The 19,521-nt window shown below is 45.2% G+C and overlaps 1 protein-coding gene across 4 annotated transcripts in view; it reads right to left on the bottom strand.

Annotated features, from left to right (window-relative positions):
* Nucleotides 1-19,521, bottom strand: part of PAX7 (paired box 7) — a 100,791-nt gene that overhangs the window by 47,551 nt on the left and 33,719 nt on the right. For all 4 annotated transcript variants that reach the window (XM_010577253.1, XM_010577252.1, XM_010577255.1 and 1 more), the window contains exon 5: nt 2,943-3,142. In XM_010577253.1, the coding sequence (XP_010575555.1) occupies nt 2,943-3,142 (200 nt within the window). The remainder of the gene's footprint in view (nt 1-2,942; nt 3,143-19,521) is intronic.

Here is a 19,521-nt window from a genome sequence, read left to right as displayed (position 1 = left end):
TCTCAACCACACAAACTCTGCAGTGACCTTGCAAAAATATTGCTCACCCTCTCATGATCTTCCTAGCAGGTGAGAAACTGGAGCTTGGAACTCCTCCCCTCCACCACTCCCTCTTGTTGTTCAGCTTGTGAATTTTATTAGCTGTCAACGTGTCAGACTTCCACTTAGCTGGACAGCTGCGTGATCAGCCAGACTCTGAGGCCTGCCAATAAAGTTTAACAGAGCTATCAGCTTTTTACGTGGAAGAGATTATGGAACGTGAATACTCAGGTATCAGAGAGAACGAATGAGACTTAGGCAAGTTCACCTTTCACATGGTAAAGCAAAGAGACATGAGGAGGAGAAAGAAGCAAAGAGATAGACAGGCCCTCTTATTTTAGTTCAGTGCTTGTAGAGTGATTATCTAAATGGGTTTCTAGTGCAGCAATATACAGTAAGAAAGACTGATAGCAACACCTGAGCTGTGATTCAGAGCTGTGATCACACTTGGGTGTGATCCGGGGATTGTCCAGCCACAGCTGCACAGCAGACAAGTGGCATTGAGGTCCAGAAGATGAATGAAGCAAGGTCCAGACACTGAGGAGCAGCGAAGGCTGCTCTCAAGTCTCTTTTGTGACTATGGGTCACGAAATAATTTTCATTCGTCTGTGTCCCGTTTTACATGTTATCATGATAAGCTTTTGGGGACAAGATAGATGGGTAGATGTTGGCATGGCCCTTAGCACTCAGAAACCCTGATCTCAGCTGGCCCTACTGTTATTACAGCCATCTTTAATCCAAAGCACATCTCTTGGCCTTAAAAACTCTGTTGAGACACGAGTAAGACTATAAGGTGGTAGAAGCGTCCCTGCTGGATGGGTACATGTGTGGATGTGTGTGGCTTTTTTTTTTTTTTTCCACAAGAACTTGATTGACTAATGTTTGTAGATCCCGAGAGCCAGTAAAAGATCTGCTCTGATATCCAGAAAATTTTACAAGGGGCGGCAGGCTTAAAAGTGGTGGGAAGAAGCTGACTCTGCCAGGATGTCAGAATGAGAAAGCCATCAGGAATGTGCCTCAGAGAACAGCTGCTACTAGAGCCCTGGCAGGAACCTCCACACAAGCTGCCTGGGAGCAAGTAGGGGGATTCGGAGATCACAGCTTGAGACGAGGGAAAGGTTCTCTTTATTTATTTATTTAGCTTTCTCTTTCTCTGCTTTCACCTCCCTCCTTTCTCCCAGCCTTGTCACAGTGAGGTCAGAGCTCCTTGGAAAAAGAGAAAACCTGCCTCTGGTTTTTGCCCGCCCTGGCACTTCAGGGCTTTTCCCTTCCTCCCCAACATGCCCTCATCATGGCTGATGCAACGCAGGTTTCTCTTACCCCATAAAAAGGTATTACCTAAACTCTGTTCTCCCTTGAAACCCCCTTTTTTAGTCTGTTTGCCACAGAAACATCTATTTTTATTCCCCTCTCAACATCTTATGTCTATCTACACATGTAAGAGCAATTAGAAACAGAATATGCAAAACAAAAATGGGAGAATTCACACGTTCCAACTTTTGGTAGCTTAGTCACCTTAATTAGCCACTTTCCCAGGCTCCATCTATCTATGAACATACATGGCTAGCAAATTAACACTATTACTGTTGAACACTCTGGCACAGTCTTTTGGTTATGATCAAAACTAGAATCAGTTTGAAGTTGCTAGATGTTCTTTTTGCAGACTCCATAGCCAAATCTTGAGGGATGATGGATTCAAGAAAATCCAGTGCCTCTCAAAAGAAAGCTGGAGGGAGGTGAGAGGGCATCCACTGCAGTGCTGTGGCTAGCTTAACACTTCTTTGGGAAAGAAGGCTAATGGGAAAAGTCCTTAACCAGTGAATGTCTCAGGTGTGGGGAGAAATGTCCATTCCCAGACAGCTGGGGGAAAACAGCAAAAACTTTTGGCAGTTTTGCCTTCTGAGGGAGCACATCAAGCTCATTATCCTGAGAACCGCAGAACAAAAAAAAGCCTGTTTTGTTTCAGAGGAGCTGGTTAATTGACTGACTGTTTCCCTGTCACAAGCCGGGTGTACTCTTTCCCTCCTCTCTCAGTGCCCGCAATTCAACCCTCGGCTGCGTGCACAGAGACCCCTGTGCTTAGCCTGAAACCTAATCGCGCTGGCCACACGGAGGACGGACTGCTGGGGTCTCCATTTCACTTCTTTAACCCAGCACAATCCCCAATCCCTCCCCCTTTCCTTTCCTTTCCCCAAGGGACTCTATTATACCCCCCGATCTGTTCACACTCCTTATCCCTCTGCGTGTTTGCACACACTGCTGACCCAGCCTTTATCTGGAAGACATAAGGGTCTCTGTGTGGAGTTCCCACAAGGGCTATTAATCGTGTAGATGTCAGAGTCCCCTGGCTCCAAACCCTCCCTTCCTGCTCCTCCCCTCTTCTTCCCTCCCCCCGCCCTTTTTTTGCTCTCTGGAGATCAGGGGAAAAAAAGTTTTATGAAAATTCACACACAGAACTTGCAAACTTTGCAAAATATGATCTGTTCCCCTGGGCAAGGTTGGTAAATGGTGTGATTTCTCCTAAAACACCAAATACAAACATACACACACACTGCTTCCTTCTAGGCAAATGGAGGAATTTCCTCCAACAGAAAACAGAGAGCTAAATGCCTTGCCAAGTTAGGGAAAGTTTGGCTCCTGGTCCCAACCTGGATGGAAACCCTCCAGCTGGTACCTCTGCAACAGGCCAAATCCAAATGGCCTATCTGCAAATCCATGGGAACGTGGGAATCTGCAGACTGGATTTAAGTCTCAGATCCTTGTGGATGTGGCTCCAGAGAAGAAGTGCGTCCACATTACTACCTTTCAACACCCTCATCCCCAACACTACTGTCTCCTTCCCCAAAGTAAACAAGAAGCTGTGCCACCAGGCTGACTTGCCACGCACTGGCTCTAGTCCTTACCTGAACTCGGGCTTCGGTGAGCTTGGTTCTCTGAGCTAGCTCCTCTCGTGTGTAGATGTCTGGGTAGTGGGTTCTCTCGAAGGCCTTCTCCAGCTCCTCCAGCTGCTCAGCGGTGAAAGTGGTTCGACTGCGGCGTTGCTTGCGCTTCAAAGGCAGGTCTGGTTCGGATTCAACATCAGAGCCTTCGTCCAGCCTGTTACCTGGGGTGCAAAAGAAATGGGAGATGAGGCTTGCATGGTTAAAAAGCCATAGGGAGAAAGGCTGTTGGAAGAGTTAAGCAGCCCAGCAAAGTAAACCCAGTTCTACTGTGATGGTGTCCATCGAAACAAATACTTTGTCCAAGTACAATACATCCACCAGTTTTCTACTGTTTCTGTAGTTTCCTGATACTATTTTTTTCCCCACATTGTAAAAAGCCCACCTATCAAAATCAGAACTGTTTGCAGAAAAGGGATGGTTCAAAGTCCACGATTGAAATTGTTACAGTGAAAGAACTTCCAGCTGTTGACTTATTTCAATAAATTTCCATTTTTTATTATAAATGACTGTGTTTCAGAGTTGCACATTTTACATTGAAAAGATGTAGAAGCTGAAATGAGCGCGTAAAAAAAATTCAATACACGATGCTTTGACTTGTGCAGCCTGATTTCCTCTTGTGTTTTGTCAAGTATCGGTGTTTGAGATTTCAATTTTTTTAAACCACTTCAAGAAGAAAAAAAAAAATATTAGCAATTTTTACAGCTGGGAGAAACCTTTCCAACTCAGCGTCACCTCTGGGTTGGGCTGCCCACAAGATACAGTTCCTCTTCTCTTACTTTCCAAGTTTCAGCAGGAGTTTTGCACAAGGCCAGACTCCTACAGCATTAAGATGCCATGAAAGTCCTTTACCAGTGCCTAATTGGTCACCTACTTCCTTCATTTGCCCCGGACCTCTGCCTTTCCCTTCTCCCTGCCTTGAGCCCTGGACCACATCTATTGCCTCCTGAGGCCCTTATCAAACCTGAGTAAGTATAGCTGGAATAAGTAAGCCCAGTTTTGCTCCTTTTTTTTTGTCTGGAGATAAAGTAGGAGGCACTACATTGATATTCACCAAGTCTACAGTCAGACTCAGTGGATTTTAGAGGGGACACACCAAGAACAGCATTATCTGTGTCTCTAGCGTTCGCCAGAGGCCTCTCATGGAGCAAAGCTTGGGTTTCAAAGATGTGCGATGTGCAGGTTATCAGTTCCCTGCGGTGCAAATGTTGATGTATTGAGGATCTCAGCCAGGCCAGAACTTTATGTCTGCCTTTGGGACAGTGAAAAATGTGCCACTGGTTGATGGCAGCAGAGAAGGAAGAATATGATATATGAAACCTTTCAGCTAGGTGAGAAATCTGGCCTCTGTCACCTTTTCCTTCTCTGTCATGAAAATAGGAGACTCATTAAATGTGCACCCTTTTTTTTTTTTCCCTACCAAGCTCGACTGCTATCTTTCAGAATAACTGCACAGGCAGACTGAGAGCCAGAATCTGCTTAAACACTGTGCTCACAGAGAAATGTTTTTTCTTTTGAGTAAAACTTTGCCAATTTAGTATTAAAGCAGGACTTACATATGCTCATCTTCATGATAAAGTTCCCTAAAGTTACTAATAATGTTTTTCAGTCTTCTCTTTTTGTTCAGCTCCTATAATATCATCATCCAAAAATCTGCCTTTTTCTTTTCAGAGCTGGGAACGGCAGCTGTGACTTCCCCAACAGCTGCTCGAGAGTGGTGGCAGTTTGAGGAGTATAAGGCAAATATCCCATCGGAGCTCACTTGTTTATACTGAGATCACCACAAAATGCCATTGCATTCAGCTTGCTGCAATACAAAAATGCTTTTATGTCTTGGGGCTTCACAGGGAGAATGCCATGTCAGAACTCGGCTAACTACATTTGCACTGGAGTCAGAGAAACTCTGGTGCAGAGGAGGGGGGGGGCTTGTTTTGGGAGAAAACATATCACCTTAAGAAGTTTTCCCTTCTTCTAGCTCTGGCTTACCAATACACAGGGTCTTTACACATGTTCATCTTTTAAACCAAGAACACTTTATTTCTCACTGAAGTCAGTGAGAAATTCACTGCTGACTTCAGAGGAGCAGCACCTGTCCCACACGTTAAAGACAGTTTCACTGTACATGGCAAAAATTTGTTACTAAACTAGCTTTTTGGTTATTTCCATTTTCAGGGAAGGTCTAGGGTCTCAAATGGTGTAAAAGGAACATCTGTACTTGAAAATAACAGCCCTCAACATCTGGGTCCCAGATGATTCGGGGCAGGTAGAAGCACATCTGGACCTTGGAGTACCATGCTGTGCAAAAGCACATCTGGAAACCTATAGCATAGAGTAAATTTCTTTAAGGTAATCACTTAAGTCACTGACTATTATTGGTTTAATTAGTTAGTATCTTTTCTGGAAATACTTGATATGAAAAAAATAAGGATTGGAGGTGTGTTTTAGTCCAGGATGTGAGAGGGCCAGTGTGAGGAAGGGGAAGGAAAATATGATAAGTTAAATGTCATTTAACTCTGCAGCTGAGCATATTTCTTTATAGTAAATACGCATTTCTGCATAGTTAGTATGCATGCTTAGTAGAAACTTTCAGCCTGTGAGTTCTTTAGCACAGGAATTGTCATTTGGTGCAACAAAGCCCCAACCTGCTTGGCAAGTACTATGGTGACAGCAATGTCAAAATTACTTTTTAAGAGCTAACTCTTCTCTTGACCACTTGATATGCTATAACATCTACCTACAGCTCATCCACTTGCTTTGTCCCACTGCTTACATAGTATACAACAAACCTGGGATCCAGTATCTCCCCAAGTGAGGAAAAAAAAGTCTAGAAAAGGATCTGTAACAAGTTTCATCTCCCACACTTCACTTTGCTCACTTTTTGCTGCAAAAGTCTGGAAGGGAAAACAGTCAAACTTTCTTCAGTAGCTTTATGCTGCTAATTAAGGATCCCTGATTTGGCGACAAAGTTTTGGGAGAGGACAACTGATTTTCATGAGAAACAATCTGTCCTACTCACAGTGGCACTGGCAACTCTGCTGGCCATCATGCTGGCTACAGGGTTAAAAGGATAGAGAACCAAACTTTGCCACATAAACTGACGTAACACTTTCTATCCACAAGTCTCCAAACAGCTCCCGACTGGCATTATCTCCATTTTACAACCGTGGCAGGGATGGCGGAAGTCACCCACCTACAGTCACCCTGTGAGTCAGGAGCAAAGCTGGGAAAAGAAGCCACAGCTCCTTGTGCCAAGTCCGAAGGCTCCAACAACCCGACTACAAAGATGAAACCAAGAGAGCAAGAAAAATCCCAGGGTATGTCTGGAACCAGCTGGTCTTAGTACAATGCAGCTGCTGCTGTCAGACACAGATTCATTAAATAATATAGAAAAGTCTTTCAGCTGAGGCAGACTGCAGTATGAGCCTATTATCTAATGCATCCCCTATTATCAGGGGACATTCTTCCTCACCTGCCTAAGATGCAACTCAAGGATCTAACAGGTCTTTTCCATTCCTAAACAGCTGACATCTGCTGGACAAACCATTTCTATGAATTGCACAAAGGTTCTGTGCAATAATAAGTTTTACAAAGCTGTAGGAGTAACTCAAGGAGAGTCCCTCGCTAGGCAAGTCCAGGGAGATTCATCCAAAACTTGAACACTTCTTTTTTTGCGACACATCCCTGTGTGAAAAATAGATGCATAGCACTGCCAGCAGCATGAGCAGGGGGTGAATCCCAGTTTGCAGCCTCCAGCACAGCAGCGCTATTGCTGTAGAAATAATCATTAGCATGTGCTGGTAGCGTTTTACACTTACTCAGCATGGACAGCGATGAACACCCTGTAAATACGAAGGTGGAGAAATATCTAGCAGCAGCTTCTTGTGTGGCTTACCAATCACTTGTTGTGATGAAGGATGGGAAACAGCTAGCTGTCCGATACACAGCTCCCCTAGTATATCATACTGGCTAAAGACTGACAGAAAAGAACAGAATGGAGAGGTGAATGGAAGGAAAAATCTCACAGCAGGACAAGTCAGAGAAAAGGGAAAATTAAGAGGAAAGTGTATTACAGGACACACACACTGATCCCACTATATTTTATTTAAGAGTGATTCCATTTTTATTATTTAACATAACTGCTCTGTAGCTCAGAAAGAAAAAAACCAAACTGCTCAAATCTCTCTGCTGTGCAATACTCCTAGAGATAGAGACATAGGCTTCGTTATGGGAATGAAAGCTTGCTTGCCAGTGTGAAAACTCATAAGCTCTTCCCACTGCTCAGAGGGGGCTATTCAAATGTACAGGCACCTTCTTGGAGCAGAGATACAACACGGCTCATGCAAGGGGGGAGAGATGACCACGTGAAGGGACTTGCTGAAGGTTTGCGTGGACCAATGTCAAGTCCCACATCTTCAGGGAGGATGAGCTGGGGAAAGCTGAATAAACCAAAACGGTTCTTTCTCCCCATGGAAATGAGTGCAGCCAGGGTATGTGTGCAGGTGCGTGCACAGGATGGCATACGATAGGTGACAAATATAAGCCCAGACTTGTCCTGGGACCCATTCTAGCATGAGGAAATGTGTAAATTATGGCCCACAAACTCACATTCCTGAATAATGCTGCTGATTCAGGTTGGGGTACAATTAGCAAGAGCTGGGCAGAGCTCTCTGGAGGGGTTTGAAAGGAATAGAAGTGGACTGGACCTTGAGGAAAGGAACAAGAAAAAAGGTCCGTAATTATGGACTGGACATGTCCTCCCTCTCCCTGTTTCCTTCACTCCTCTATTTCCCTTCCTCCCCCTCTGCCTTTCTCCTCTCCACCTCCATTCACTGCTTCTGGGCGCCTCTTAGCCCTGGAGTTAAATTAATCAACAGGATTAGTTGGAATCGGCCACAACAAGACCCTCCAGGCTCAGACTGAGCCCTTGATGCTCTACAAGGACCTGCTGCCTTGTCTTGAAGCACCTTGGTGCCGTCTGGAAGGATTGGCAGACAGGACCAGACATGAAAACGCATTCATTAAAGTGGGGATCGGATTTTGTTAGAGGGTAAAGGGGAGCTGCACATTCTCTCCTTCAGTATTTCTCATCTCATTTCCTCTCTCTCTTTCTTTCTTGCTTCCAGCTGCACCATCCTAAAAATTAAATGTGTGTTGGAGGGGAGAGATGAAGAGGGGGGAAGGGAATGGTTTTGTGAATGGCTTAGCTATAACTGCACCTTTTGTGCTGCAACTGGCTTTAGGAAACTCACCCAGACACTGCTGGAGCAATGGCCCTGCTCCACGAAACCAGATCTGGAGGTGACTGGCAGGGAAGCTAATGCAGCCACAGGGGAACTTGGATTTAACGGCATGAGAGAAGTAAGAAAATCTCACTTTGAGGGTACCAGCAAGATCTGAGCACCCCCACATTACAGCCCCACACCAGGTCCCCTCTTCTTCACAGTGCTCTCTATCCACCAAAGCTGTTGTGCTTAGTGGCCCCAACAGCTACCGCTGCATAAACGTATGCATGCACATATTTCCAGTCCTATGTGTACCTGAACTTCAGGTACATAAAATAACTTCAGGTTATTTTATGCTGGAGGACAATTAAAGAGTGTCTCAATGACCTTGAAAAAGGCAGGCTTCACCTGCCACATGATGCTTTTGCTGCCTGACATTGCCTTAATAAATGGAGCCACGTTGCCACGATACAGTGAGGAGTTAGCCATCTCACAGGTGAAAATATCTCTCATTGTGTGTACCTTGTTATGAGGGCCTAAAATAATAAGATATATTATAGCTGAGATCCTTGCCGTGGACCTCAGCTATAGTACATCTGTGGAGTAGGAACGGTAGGACTGTACACCTTGCGCTTTCTACTCCCCCAAAAGGATGTGGGATGAACAAGATCACCAAGATGCAGCTGTTTATTCACAAAGCATGTTCCCTGTGCTGGACCTGGCAGTCAATGGCTTCAGAAGCAAGAGCTGAAACTCTCCCTGACTTCTTAGCATCTGCCTTTCCCTCTGGCAGAAAGCAAACAAAACCCATCAAAATGCAAACAAGACTATGAAAAGCCTGAGAGAAGGGCGACACAGTGGCAGCGTTGCAAGCACAGAATTGTATTGCCTTGATTTTTCTTTCCAATGTGAAAACCAGAGCACCCTTTTCTCTCTCTTCTTGGAAAATGATGAAGTCCTGAGTTCACAATGAGAGAGAGGTGCATATCTGTGCACAGAATAACCCCTGCTCACCTCCAAACCTATTCAACAGCAGGTGGGACCACAAAGGGGGACAGAGGTGTTTCAAATTCATCTCTCGCCTCCCTTCCCCTGTCCAAGCACATTCCCAGACACAAAAAAACCAATAATTGACACAGCACATACAATAAAGCTTGGGTTTCCCCCTCCCTCCCCTTTCCAACCTGTAAACTCCCCATTCTCCAGCATTTGCTCGTGCCTGCGCAGCTGTATTACAGTTTAACATAGTTTAGAGGGCTGTGGTGTGGAGCAGCAGCAGAAAACGAATCACATAATAGTTGATATGCGTTTTAATCAAGTAATTCGGCCCAAGCAGAATGATAGTGCCTGTTGGTGGGGTGCCCTTGAATACCAAACAGACTGGGTAGTAGGCCTAGGAAAATGAAAAAGTCATTTACAGCTCAGCTGGGGACTGCAGTGTTCAGCAAAGCATTAGCGTGGGGGCCTCAGGAGATAAAGGTTTGGGTATTTTTCTTTTTTTTTTTTTTTTAATTCAGGCACTGAACTGGCCAGCTGTAACCAAACCACAGACTGAGGTAATGTCCATTATGGGCTTTACAACTTGGAAATAATACTCACAGTGGAGCTGATGCTCTTGAACAGGGAGGCAGAGACAGTGTGTGTGTGTGTGTCTGTCTTTCTTGGGGGAATACAGAAAGGGGGGGGTGTCAGAGACAGAGGTGTTTCACAGCTGGATAATTCCCTCATCATGTCAAGATCTCTATTTAATGAGTGAGATCACATGTGGAAGAAGAAGCTGTAGGAAGAAGGAAGAAAGGAAAGCTGGAGGTTTAATGGATGAAAAGAGAGCATATGCAAAAGGTATCCAAGTGTGCGCACCTCCCCACACATGGGTGACAGGACACGGCTGGCCAGCAGGATGACTACAGTGAGAACCACACAACCTGTTCTGGCTTGGAACGAGGGATCCGATGATTTCTCCAGGTCTGAATCCCAAAGATTCACCCAGGAGGAGCCCCATGTTCACATGCTGGGCTTGAAGACTCAAAAGAGGTGCAACGTGTTAAGTTTTACCTGGTTCTGGCTGTCCTACTTCCCTGAGCACTCACCCCAAACTTACTTTCCTCCCAGGTCTGCCAGAATTTGCCTCTGAACTCATGGATTGGTTTGGGGATTTTGAGAAAACCCTTATACAGGAGTATCTCACCTGGCACTTGGCCGCGAAATACATATATGTCTCTAAACAAAAGAATATAAATTTATCTTTGGTTAGAGCGCCAGTTTGGGATGCACAGAGGTCCAAAATTCACCTCCATTTTCCACTATAAAAGTCCCTCCATCTCCTTGATCAATCACCTTAGCCTTCTGGGCTCAGTTCTAGCCAGGTTCATAGGCAGAACTACAAGTGGAGCACTACAAGATTTTGGAAAGAAAAAGCTAGACACCCTGTTTTCCTTGGAATAGTCATCCATCACCAAAAGCCTCTTGCCAATATGAGGACTTGCACTGAGTGAAGACTTACCCAACAGCTCTCTCTGCACTCCTCTCTGTATCAATTGCATCCATTCCAGGTAACACCATTCAGGTTGGGAACATACCTTTGCCTTGAATCTAGAAGCTAAACTAGATGAAGGCTTTTCCAAGCCCACAGAGAAGAAGGAATTGCATCCCTAACCAGATGCTCTTTCATAATCCATGCCATGCATATAGACCAAGCAAACTCCTTTGCTGACATACACCAGTGCAGCTCTGGTAAAAGCCAAAAAGTGTACTCATTTATCTTGGTGGAGGGATCTGGCCCCAAAGGCACCATCTACTCTGCATGTGAAAGTAGTAAGAGACATCAGGGCCCCAGCAAATCCTAACGCAAATCAGGGTCTGGCAGCGTAGGTACCAGCTGCAGTGCCCCCACGCAAAGACACATGGTCACAAAACCCACAACATATTCTGTTTCTTGCAAGTAGTGAACAAAACCAAATCATCCACAACATTTGGAGGAAGATAGGGAGGGAGGGAGGGCAAAAGAGAGCCTACGTCTCCAACAGCCTTTGTTAATTCCCAGCACTGGCCTGAACATAAACAGATGGAATATCCATCAACTCCAGTCGTCTTTTCTTTTCTTTCAACTTTTTTCTAGTTCTCGCCTCCCTGCCCCCTCCACCCCTAACACTCTTTCTTCTGGCTTTTGTTCAGCCTTTTAAAGAACCCCGAGGTAATGAGGCCTGCCCCAACTCCCCAGCACATCTGTGAAGTCCATAAAAGGCCCCTTTTTCACTTCAATATTCATAGCCGCGTGCTTGTGGCAGGCGCAGGATCCAGCGGAGGGCTGCACGAGAGGGACCGCAGGGGCTTGCTGGCTCCTCTACTTCAATTGAAATGATGTAGTTAGAGAGGCATCAGTAGTGCTCCCAAAACTGGGATGCAATGGGTGACCAGCTGGGATACAGGGGGAATAAAGAGGCAGGGAGAAGAAAAGGTCTGCTCTCTGGAGTTTTCCCTTTTTTGCTTTCTTCTCTTTTTTCAGCTTCATCTCTCCAGTTCCCTTAAAACAATTTCTCATAGACATAGGGAAGTTGATGAAGCAGTACGAACACATCCCACTCAAGGGTCTGAGCTGCACAGGAGAACTGGGCATAGGTACCAGGATGCTGGAAGCCTGCTAGCATTAAGGATGGGAGATCTGACCCTTTGCTAACCGCCTTGATTTACAAGTTAAAGAAGCAGGCAAACCCAAGACAGGTTACCTGGCCTGCAGTGTACGAAGCCAGGCCTTTTATCCAGGCAAGGACTAGCATGTATATGGTACCTGGGGTTGAAAAGACAGTAGGTGACTGGCCAAAGGGTAAAATTAAGAGTACATATTTAGCTTGGTACTGTGTTTTGTTTCAGCACTGTTCCTGGCAGAGGTACTTAGTGCTTGCCTGGGGCAGCAATATGGCACGGCCCCAAGTCAGCAAGCAGCCTCTCTCCCCAGTGCTCAGCTTGAGTCCCTGACTTTCACCCACTAAGTTCATGCCATGTCTCCACCAGGTTGAAGCTCCAGCTGGGGGCCAAGGAGATGCAAGGAAACCCTGGTGATGCCCAGCTTGCTGTAATCCCACTCTTTGTGCTCCAGCCGTGCCTGTTTTCCCCCAGCAGCAGCATACATAACATCACAGCCACTATAGTAAGGGGGTGAACCTCCAGGAGCCCGTTACACCACTTTGCCTCCTCATTCTGAACACAATACAATATCTAACTACTCCCCATGTGCATTACGACCACCCTCCGAGGGTGCCTAGAGGTACAAATACCATAATAGAAAAGACACTGTACTATTCAAACACCTTTGTGAAAATAACACTCAGATCCACAGGAGAGAGACTCAGAACTGACCCCAGCCAGATGACAGGCATCTCTGGGCAGTTTTGTCCTTATACCTTGGTTCTCATCTTGAGAAATGTGTGTGCTTCTATCCCAGACCCAATCCCCCATCCTTAATCTACTCCAGTACTTTTTACTTAGTAATTTTCCCAAAGCTGACTGAGCACAAGCACCATAGCTATGTCTCAGATACTGGTGATACCTAAGCAAAAGTTACCTTTCTCCAGATCTGGGCTGGATTCCACTGGGTGTAACGTGTTCATCAGCACGTCATGTATGCACAGACATGCCATCTCAGATGTCTAACATCCTAGCGAGGCACACAAATCCAGGTTTCACCGTTTCTCGTCTGTGACAACCTCTGCTCCCCCTGGCTTTGTCCCAGCATGGCTCTGCTCATGTACTTGAAGTACTGCCACCCCTTCTGTTCCAGTTCTGGGCCCCACACACTCTGCCAGCACATCTCAATCTTGGCCGATAGCTGCCTTGCTATTCTTACCCTGGGGTCCCTGCACAGCTCTATCATTGCTCCTCCATCCCAATTTGCAACACCCTCTTTTATTTTCATCCTAAACCCCTATATAGCTCTGCCAACGGCCCTTAATCTTGTCCTGTAGTTCCTCTGCTGTTCCAGCCCTGGGCCTCCCTGGCTGGATACATCAAGTTAAAGACCTTTCAATATAAGACTCTTTCAGGAAAGATAAACAAATTTAACCTCATAAACCTTTCCCAATCCTGAAAAACCAGCCCGTGAGAATGAGGCACCAGAGACCACTTAACCACACATGAGAAACACATTCTTCCTGCTGTTTGCAAGCCCTGCTTCATTTATCTGAATGTCAGACCAACTGCCTGAAGCCAAGAGGTGTGCGAGAGCAGGCACGAGCAACCACTTCACTTCCTTTACTTTGTCCTCTACCGTGTCTGTGAAAACAGAGGGATGCAGCAAAAATCGTTAAGGGAGTTGTCCTTGGAGAACATCTGATTCTTACTCCCCTCTTCTGCTTCCTTCCCTTTCCTGTGTCCTTATGCTTTTTTATCTTTATATATACACACAATATATATACATACATATGTATATATATACACACATCCTCTCTTGCTTCACTGCTACTTCCACTTGCTTTCCTGCTCTCTCTACAGTACTCTTGCCAGCTCCTCTGTCTTTCTTTCTGTATTTACGCCCCTCCCCTGCCTACTTTTCTCCCAACACACACACAAACACTCACAGCTTTACATTAATTTCAGCCCACAGAGAAAACACCAAAGTACGTGACTGTAAAGAGCTCTGGGAGAAAAGGACCCGCAAGCAGAGCGTCTCCCTCGTCAAGCTGGCCAACAGCAACTCCGGCTGCTGCTGGAAATGTGCTGAGAAGCTGGACTGTGACATTCGCCTGCAATTGAACCCCTCTGCTTGTCTCTGCTGCTCTCTGCTAGCCGAGCCGGGAGAAGAAAGAGAAGAAAGAAAAGTATAGGGAGGAGAGAATGCAAGTGACAGAAAGAAGGATTGAATGAAGGAGTGAAAAGAAAGAAAGATATCCCTGCGCCGCTTGGTCCTTTATCAGCCCTGTCATCTGGTGCAGGGCCCTGTTCGCATTGTCTCACCTTGGACAAAACAAAAAGGCGTTTTTGTGCAGATTCCTTTAGAGCTGCCAGAGCCCGCACCTTAGGGGGTCGCTAAAGGCTGAATGTGCAGCTGACAGCCCTGCGCAGCCCGATGTGATATCAATAAACTCCGACATGTCAACTCTTCAGCACAGCTCATGTGGAAGGTACGGCTTGAATATTAAAACCTCCAGCAGCCGGGAAATAAGCTTGGGGTGGAGAGGGGGGAGGAGGTGGCTCAGAGCAAGATGAGGTCGACAAGTGAGGGGGCTGCGCTAGCACAGGCTAGGGGCAAGGCAGCCAAAATAAGAGACACCATTACAGATCTGCTACCTGCTGTCTCAGTAACTGTTCAGGGTCTTTTTGCTTTTATTCTTGAACACCAGCAAGGACAAGAGGCATACAGGCTTGTGTGATGGCTTCCACTACACGTCCTGGGCCACAGATTCTCTTCGAGAACTAAACTGGGCAGGAGCCCAACAGACAAACCAGAACCTGTGCTCACCTGCTTGATACTACATCCTACCTCCTAGTTTGGCAGACATTTGCTTCAGGGCAGACGTAGTGTATGCACAAGTGAGCAAATACACTACCTCTTCACACACGGCTGTTTATTATATGATGATGCTCAAAGGCATCCATCAGTGACAGAGCCTCAGCTGTACTGCCAGCAAAACTTCCAGCCCCAAGTGACAAGCTAGGCAACAGAAGTGCCAGTTCTGCTGATGGGACATGGAAGCCCAGTAGCAATTTTTTTGCCACTTCTGACACTATAACAAGATGTTTTCCCAGAATAGTAGGCACAGCATCATGATAGAAGTACTGGTGAACTTTCATGCCTGTTAGCACTGTCTACAAAATGTTTTCCTCTGCTGACACTTCCCATCACTAGCTTCAAGAGTGAACATGCCCAGCTGAAATAAGAGGCAGCTCACTCCATGAGAACTGAACTGTGTTACGCTCAGAGCCAAGCTAGGCTCTCTGAAGACTACATAATGTCCACAGCCTCCATTTCCACTCAGATCACAGCTCTGAATTTTTATTTTTGCGGTAAAAGTTAGAACATATTTTGCCCAAATTAAATACTTGGAGTCTCAGTTGCCAATTCCTCTAAAGGGGCGGGGGGAGGCCAATCCCACCACCAGAGCAGAGCTGTGCTCAACATGCTGAACATGAAGGCAAGACACAACTGTCCCATGAGACCACGATCAAGACAGAAGTAGGTTTCAAAATCTCCAGCCCGATAGAGGAGTTTTTTCAGGAGGTAGATAACCATACGTGCATGATATTCTGTGGGCTTTACCTGCCAAGTATTTCTCAGGATATATGACTTCATTCTTTAGGTATTTTAAAGTGCAACAAGGGATCTTTCAGGAGATTGCGATGATCTGTTTCCCCCTTGGATTGTGATCCTATGAGGCAACTGTGCCCTGACAGACACACAGCATAAGCTGAAACCTTTCACAACTACTTCTTGCTTAGGAATTCAAGATGAGGAGCAAAGTCAAAAACATTTCCCACCATCATTAAACCAGAAGGATGTGTGCAGCAGAGCTCTGCTCTTACCAGATGGAGAGACTGAATATGTGGAGAATAATGTTTTAGCCTGTCAGTCACAGATGGGAACGGGTATTTCTGCCATGAGATCTATTTTAGTTAGAACTGTGCAGATCTTTTCCAGTTTGACAGCCAAATCCCCCAAATGCAGAGAGGTGAGAGCGTTTCAGGATAATCTTAAATAATTTCCGTTTAACTGGGCTGTTTGGTTGTTTTGTTAACTAAAGGATCAAAAGATTTTAATCTAAGGTAGTAGAAACATTTCAGCTGACCTGAAATTAAAAACCTTGCTTTGTTTTCAAATTACTTGATTAGATTTTTTTCCCCATTAGGAAGTAGATTAATTTCAACATGAAGCTGTGATTTGAGAAGACATTGAAAACCCCTTGTATTTTTTGATTCCCCTCCCATATGTGGCCAATGGCTCTGGGATCTTTCCAGAGGCCTCTGGTCTTGCTTTAGTTCAGTTTTGACCATGTGCCCTTTGCCAGTCACAGAAATCAAGAAAGCCAGGAGTTGGTACTGTGTTGTTGAGAGATGTGATGTCTCTAATGTCAAACTGTTGGTTCCCCCATGACTGCTACTGTGTAAAAGGGAGAGTATTTGTGTGCCTGGCTCTCTGGACCTGCACAGACACCTGCAGTCTTCTGTGGCATGAGCTGACTTCCGACAGTCAGGCCAGCCAGGTGGTGGACATGTGAAACATATCTCATGAGCTACTGGCACTAGCAGCTAACAAAAACAGATTCTGAGAAAAATCAGCAAATAAAATAGGTACTAACAACTCTCAGAAAAAAAGTCAGAAATGCAAAGAAACCTACTTGAAAACCAAGCAAGAAGAAAAATTCTCACCCTCAGCTTGAACGGACAGAGCAAGTGCACAAAGTGTCACAGGAAAAATATTTTTCCAGCTACTGATGAGCCCACATGAGAATCACTTACCCTTCAAGGGGCCCGGTAATATATAAGTTAGTTCCACGCCATGTACAGTTTTGAAAGCTGAGCACTGACCATGCAAAAGCCTAACCCCTTTCATCCACCCCTTCTTCCCAACCAAATTTTACAGACCAGAGAAAATTAGCTGGAATGTTTAATGAACCTTTTGATATTCATACTTCTTCAGCTGGTAAATAATTGCATTCTGCACGCTGAGGACATTGAGGGTGCAAGCATGGAGATTTTCCTCTTGGGACAGGGTAAGTTGGCTTAGCTAAATTAAGAAATTACCTCCCCCTGAAATCTGAAATACTTCAAAAATGCAGTTGTCTGAATTGCCCAGATTCCCCGTGTTTCAGACTGTGAAACAGTATTAACTGTTATTTGTATTTCTGTAGTTTCTACAGCCCATAATAAGGGTTAGGTGGGGGGTTTGCCCTGCACCAAAGCAAACATGGACAAATGATGGCAGGAGGACAAGATGAGGGAACTAGATGGTGGAAATTCATTTTTACACATGAGTCAATACTGGAAATAAAATTTGGACGCCCTGACTCCCAGGTGGCTGCTGGGTCCACTGGTTGATCCTTTTTAGATTAAAATGCCAAAAAAAATTCATTACTTGGTCTGATTCCTTGCACCTTGCCAGATGGGCTGCACAACTCCTGTATCAAGTCCCAAACTCCTGGTTAGGTGAAAACATACCTTTTTGCAAGACATCACTCTGCTGAATATCACCTGCAGCTCTAACACATTATTCAAGTAATTGATTAGCTTGCCCTTCTTACTTCAACACTTTCCTCCATGCCTAAAGATTCCCATTTCATGCTTCAAAAATCCCAGAGAGAACAAGCTCTTGGGCTGCACGAGTTTACTGGACAACCCCAGAGCTGTTAGCAGCTGTAACAAGGCAGACCCCTCTACTAACGAGCAAGCAGAGCATTCAGATGCCATCTAGCAAATCCAGCAAGTCAGCAAAGGCTTGAAAATGAAGGTGCCCTTTGCAAACTAGAGTGTTTATTTCTTTTAATGGATATCTTCTAAACAGCAGAACAGACAAGCCAACATCAGAACAACTCTCTCCACAATGCAAAATAAACTATGCAGGAAGACAGTCAGAAGACTAAGCAACAGACCTAGACTTGAAGCCTCAGCAAAACACAAGCCACAGAGCTGGACCGTACTCCCTGGATATTAATTTTAACCCCGGGTGTGCTGTGGTTTCGGTGGGGAGAAACCCCACCGGGATATTCAAGCATTGGGATCCAATTGGCAGCAGCAGGAGCCGAGCCCCGTTCTGGGAATGGCAGGGCTGCCCCGGGTCACGTAGCCACCGTTCCACTCCCCACTGCGAGGGGCCCCAGCACTGGATATTTGCAACCGGCTTTAGCGTCACAGTGGGAGCTGGAGAGGACTTACCAGCCCTTTGTGATGGATACGCTTTTCGGTCCAATGCTGCCAGCGCTATCGCTATTAGAAATGCCACCAGAATACAGGATAGATTTTCCACTCCCTTCTCATCCATTATCTTATCTGTCTGTATTGTCCCCTGTTTGGTATTGGGCTCGGGGACAGCTGACACACACAGACCTAACTCAAGAAGTTCCAGCAAGCCTTGAACCTCATCGCGCAGGCCACAACTGGGTCTTTTAAAGGCGCGCTTTGCACACTGTGTCTCTGCAATCTGCGCGAGACGCTGATATTTCTGGGAAAAACTTTTAAAGTGTGGTGCATGCCCTGCACCTACTTAGCATTAGGTGGAGGCACCTCAATCTCAAACCAGCGGAGACTGAGTACTCCCTTTGTACCTACGAACAATCTTCCCCTCACGTTGATTATTAAAGATTTTGCCTCGTGCTGCTGACTCCATGGGAGCTTTGTTGCGGTAGGTGCCGTACAGAGCCATGAAAGCACGTGGTAGTACCTGGTCCACAAGCGAATACCAGCTAAATCCAGCGTATACACATTTTGACAGCTGGGTCAAAAACATTCACACTCAGTTTTAGCTAAGTTCAAAACAACCGTCCATAGCCAGTCTTAGAAAACCTGTAGGAACAGCACAGATTTTTCTTTACTATAAGTGCAATCTAGTATTATTATCCTGCAGAATTTCACTTAGATCAATTTCATTCCCAGAGGACAGAAGAGGTTCTCTTCCAAAACCTGAAGTTTCCATCAAAAACATGTACAAACTTAGAGGTGCATATTTTTTAATATAAAAAAGTAGTAGTATTTATAAAAATAAGACTTTTTAGGCACAGAAATAATGATATTTGGATTTAAAAGATTTTCTTAGTCCATAGCAATGCTACATTAAAATAATTGCTTTTAATTTGTTATCAATTTTCACAAAGCCTAACTTACTTTCTTTAAATTTAATCCATTCTAAACACTTGGACTTCAAAGTTTTTGTTGATGGTACTCAAGGTATTTCCCAAACCTGCACAATGTCACCCTCTGCTGACGCATTCAAATAGAAGTTTTTATAACAAAAGAGATAAACGGTCAATTTAATCCGGTATCCTGCCCCTGAACAGCTCCCAATGCTGGATACTTCCCAATGGAGACATAGACTACTCTGTAATTATCTCCTGCACCATTACTTCTGTTGAGTGAAGGGTTAAGTGCCACTTAATTCATGGCTGACATGCAAAAAATCTAGATTGTTTTTTTCATTAAAAATAGTTATTTGCTACATAGGATCAAACTGGGGCAGTACCCAAAGGTTCAGCTGCTATCTAGTACAACTTGAGCCTAAAAACCTGGGCTGGAAAAAGTCTCCCAAGAACCGCAGAGAAACCAACATTTGAAAGACGTTTACACAAATGAAGGGGGGGGGGGGGGGAAAAAAAAAAAAAAACCAAAAAACACTATTTTTT

This window comes from Haliaeetus leucocephalus, unplaced genomic scaffold, assembly GCF_000737465.1.
Source record: "Haliaeetus leucocephalus isolate CR32 unplaced genomic scaffold, Haliaeetus_leucocephalus-4.0 Scaffold556, whole genome shotgun sequence".
Lineage (NCBI taxonomy): Eukaryota > Metazoa > Chordata > Aves > Accipitriformes > Accipitridae > Haliaeetus > Haliaeetus leucocephalus.
This window is presented reverse-complemented; position numbering and strand designations above follow the sequence as displayed.